Source organism: Ixodes scapularis, unplaced genomic scaffold (assembly GCF_016920785.2).
Source record: "Ixodes scapularis isolate PalLabHiFi unplaced genomic scaffold, ASM1692078v2 PGA_scaffold1__304_contigs__length_218370807, whole genome shotgun sequence".
Lineage (NCBI taxonomy): Eukaryota > Metazoa > Arthropoda > Arachnida > Ixodida > Ixodidae > Ixodes > Ixodes scapularis.
The window spans coordinates 85856099-85859852 of NW_024609846.1; the positions used below are offsets into that span (position 1 = coordinate 85856099).

Here is a 3754-nt window from a genome sequence, read left to right on the forward strand (position 1 = left end):
GTTACCCTCAGGAGGGTCGTGAGGATTACACTCACGAGGGTTCCCCTCGTGACGTCACACGTAACGTTACGTGTGACGTCACAGACGTCACACGCATCTGACGCTGCCAATATTCCCGCTAAATGTAGCGGGGAAGAAAGACGGGCATACTGTGAGGCTGGGCAGAGAGGCTTGCACTTTGGGAAAATAACTGTTTAATAAGGGAAGGAGCGTGTTCGTCTGCGCGCATGACTTCACGCGCCAGCGGCGAGGGATGATCTGATCATCTGAATCTGATTCCGCGTGCTCCGAGGTATAGCTTGCTCGGGCAGCGACGTGGGTCCTGGACGAGTGGCGCCCTCTCTCAGTGCACGATGTCACTTGCTCGACGGTCTGAAAAGGGAGCGCTCTCACTATACCCTCCCCTCCTCCTCCTCCAGAGGTGCGCTCCAATTCGGCGTTACAGAAAATTATAAACGTCTTTAATTTTTTTTTTCCTTTTCGAAGAAAACTTTATTTGATGAAAATGCCTGCAGTAAGACATTCCTGACAAGCAAAATGTTTCCATCACTGGGCTAGTGGACCAATTCTCCTATTCGAGATTGTGCCAGCTTCTTCGGAGATTATTATAACAAAACTACTGTTTATTGATGACTTTAGTCAACACCACCTCGTACGGTCAAGGCCTGAAAGCAACCTCCTCTTCCTACGTCATCACTGTTGGACGGCGCGAAGTCAGCAATTGTGTACGCGCCCGCTATAGATCTCACTGTGATGACAACGAGACTCTAGTGCACAAGGTTTGATTACTTCGAATGGCGTTTCCTTAGCCGGCATCCTTAGATATTCAATGGTCAGAAGGTGGCTTATGCTGCGGTCCCATAGCGTTGGCGAAGGGACCAAAGAAGGGCCAGTCCTTGAAGCGCGGCGAAGCAAGATACTCGCGCAGACCGGTAAGGTCTGCCACGCGCCCGTTGTATTGCTCCAGGGACTGGAAGTTCCCCTTGAAGTTGCTAGGGCCCAAGACGCGAGCGATCTCCAGCGCTTCGTAGAGCAGGAAATCGACGTAAGTCACATTCTGGCCAGCCGCGAAGGGCCCGTCCTTCTCCAGCAGGGCCTCGAACTGCCGGAGTTTCTCGGCTACATCTGCGAGGAAATGTTTCCGCTTTTCGTCCGAATAAGCGGGGTCGTAGCAGAGATCACCGGCGGACATGATGAGATCGAAGGCTTGCATTTCGATCATGTCCACTCGCCGCTGTAGTTCGTCGGTCTTGGGAGCGAGGCCATGCTTGCGACCCAGGTACTTGAGGATGGCCAAGCTCTGGGTGAGCTTGACGTCGCCGTCCAGGTAGTACGGGAGGTTGGGGAAGTCCAGGTCTAGGTTTTGCTTGTCCGCAAGCCATTCGTCTCTAGTCCAGTTAGGGTCGGTTCCGAAGCTGTACCTGCGAAGCGGGATAAGATATATATATATATATGGGCATGGTGGGCGACAGGCTGAAGGCGTGGGTATATAACTGAGAAGAAAAAACCCTTAGTGAAAACAGCAACAACGGACGATTTATTCTTCGACGGGGTCTAGGGAGGGAAATTGATGTACACGAGGTATGCACGAATTTAGCGGGGAATTTAACGTGACACACACCGGTTTAGTTTCCACTCTAAGTTTAGCCGGGAAATTGACATTACGTGATATGATGAAACGTGACCAATGCACCACTTGACTTGCGTTGTCAAATTTAGCTTGAAAATTGGTGTCACGTGGAGACGTGACACCAATTTTGTTACTGTATTTAATGTGGGAAATAATAAACAATAAGTTTTCTTCACTCCCCGAAACGTGTGTTTAACATTTACACAAATATACACGATCCCTTCTTGAATCCTATTGGACCTTGAATGTAAAGGCCGGTGCCATTTCCTTTTAGTATCTACGTAGAACTTGAAAGGCACGCAAATTCTGGATCACAAGCTTAAAAAACAACAACAACAACAACAAAAGCAGAATAATGTTTTAGACATTATTCTGCTTTTGTGGAACTTTCCGGGCATAAATATTTTTGATTGAAAACCTTACCATCCAAAATGTATAGTGTTTTTAACCACCTGTCAAAACAAAAAAAAAAAACAACAAGGAAACAGCGACTGGGCGTGTTTTTAGTGCTACCGATTTTAATTATTTTCCGGCATTCAATACAATCAACCAGAAACCATACTGAAAGAGGTATACTAAAATACGCTGAGGTTGTCTCTTCTGATGCCGTCATCAAAACTCTCATGCGGATAGTTGACCAATACATAAAGTAGAAAAATAACTGCAAAATGAATACTCATTTCACATTTACATGAATAATCACGCGCTTGATGTAAGATATATTAACACACAATTGGGTCTGATCTCAAACGCCTGTGGTTAAGAACAACCAAGATTTTCTCCGAATGAATAAAAAATATAAGTTGTCTACTGTTTACCCTCAAGATTTTTATTTTTACCGTTTGATGTACTCGGAAAGTTAATTGTATCATTTTAATAGAGCACCTTGACTAAAAGCGAATCTCCCGAAATACATCTTTCAATAACGCTTCAGCTGCCGCTGTCAATCGCGGCACACTTCATGCGGTCGTTCGCAATTTCTTGGACCGCTTTGTTTGGTTTCGCGTTAGTTCCTTAAAACTTCGTCACCGCACAGCGTACCTTTTTTCCTTGTAATCGACTTTGGCGTACTCCAACAGGTACCGCAGGTATTGACCGAGACCCCGGACGTCCCAGTATCCTAGTACGGGCGCCATGACTGTGGGTGCCGATACTTGAGGTGATTGCTTCTCCGTTCACTGCATGCGCGCAGGATACTATACTGCGCGCCTTCTGCTTTTTTCTGTTTGCGGTATAGGCGCGTGCAACACTCGAAGGAAAGAACAAACACTTTCACGCCCCGTCGGGAAACGGCGATAGCGGTGCGTCGCGTCCATGAAAAGGTCGTCGACACAACGCTCGACAGGCCACCACCATGAATAAAGTGCCTCTATCTTTAGAGGAGTTCTTGAAGGCATTTTAGATGTGATAAAGAACAATCAAAGCAGATTTACGTTCTCTTGTAATGTATGTCACAGCGACAGCAGCCAGCGTGCCGTAGATTAAAATCGTGTTCTTCGGACCCGCCGCGACGGACTTTGCGAGCTCTACCCGTACGGCATGCACACGGCTGTCTTCCTTGGGCACATCGTGCTCTTGTTTACCCGCCAAATGCGCTCTTTTGTTACCTCAAGCGCGAGTCCCGGAGGAGGAGAGGGGTGGCCGGCCTCGCAGATGATCGTATGCGCTTGCGGCGTCATGACGAGGTACCGCCACAGGGAGCCTCAGGTGCGGCGGCTGGGAGCGATACCGTAATTGACGACGAAGCTGATGATGTCGAAGGGAGGAGTTTTCGCGTCGGACGATAATATAGAGATACCCACTAACAACCGTTGCTGAAAAAAAAAAAAAGAAAACACGGGAAATTAGATTTGGGGCAGGGTTTACAGTCGGAGCAATTTATAGACAACTCCTCGCCGATCTTCTTAGTATAAAGCTTTTGGCCGCAGACCTGCTGGAGAAATTCTTACCTCTTCTACTCTGTTTCACATTAAGTCTGACGGCAGTCAAAGCTACGACGTAATCGGGTCAATGAAGCAGCACCAAAATTAGAATCATTACGGTGCTCGTCATCTTGGCCTGTTTATACTAACACAGGCTAAACCACGCAAGCAAACACACACTCACACACACAAAGCAAAGGAC

The 3754-nt window shown here is 47.5% G+C and overlaps 1 protein-coding gene across 1 annotated transcript; it reads right to left on the reverse strand.

Moving 5' to 3' along the window:
* Positions 1–460: 460 nt before the first annotated feature.
* Positions 461–2830, reverse strand: LOC8051968 (glutathione S-transferase Mu 2-like). Its single transcript, XM_002434162.3, has 2 exons — positions 2672–2830; positions 461–1421 (listed from the first exon to the last, which is right to left on the reverse strand). The coding sequence occupies exons 1-2, from the start codon at positions 2764–2766 to the stop codon at positions 827–829; spliced, it is 690 nt and encodes a 229-aa protein (XP_002434207.3). The 5' UTR covers positions 2767–2830; the 3' UTR covers positions 461–826.
* Positions 2831–3754: the final 924 nt, after the last annotated feature.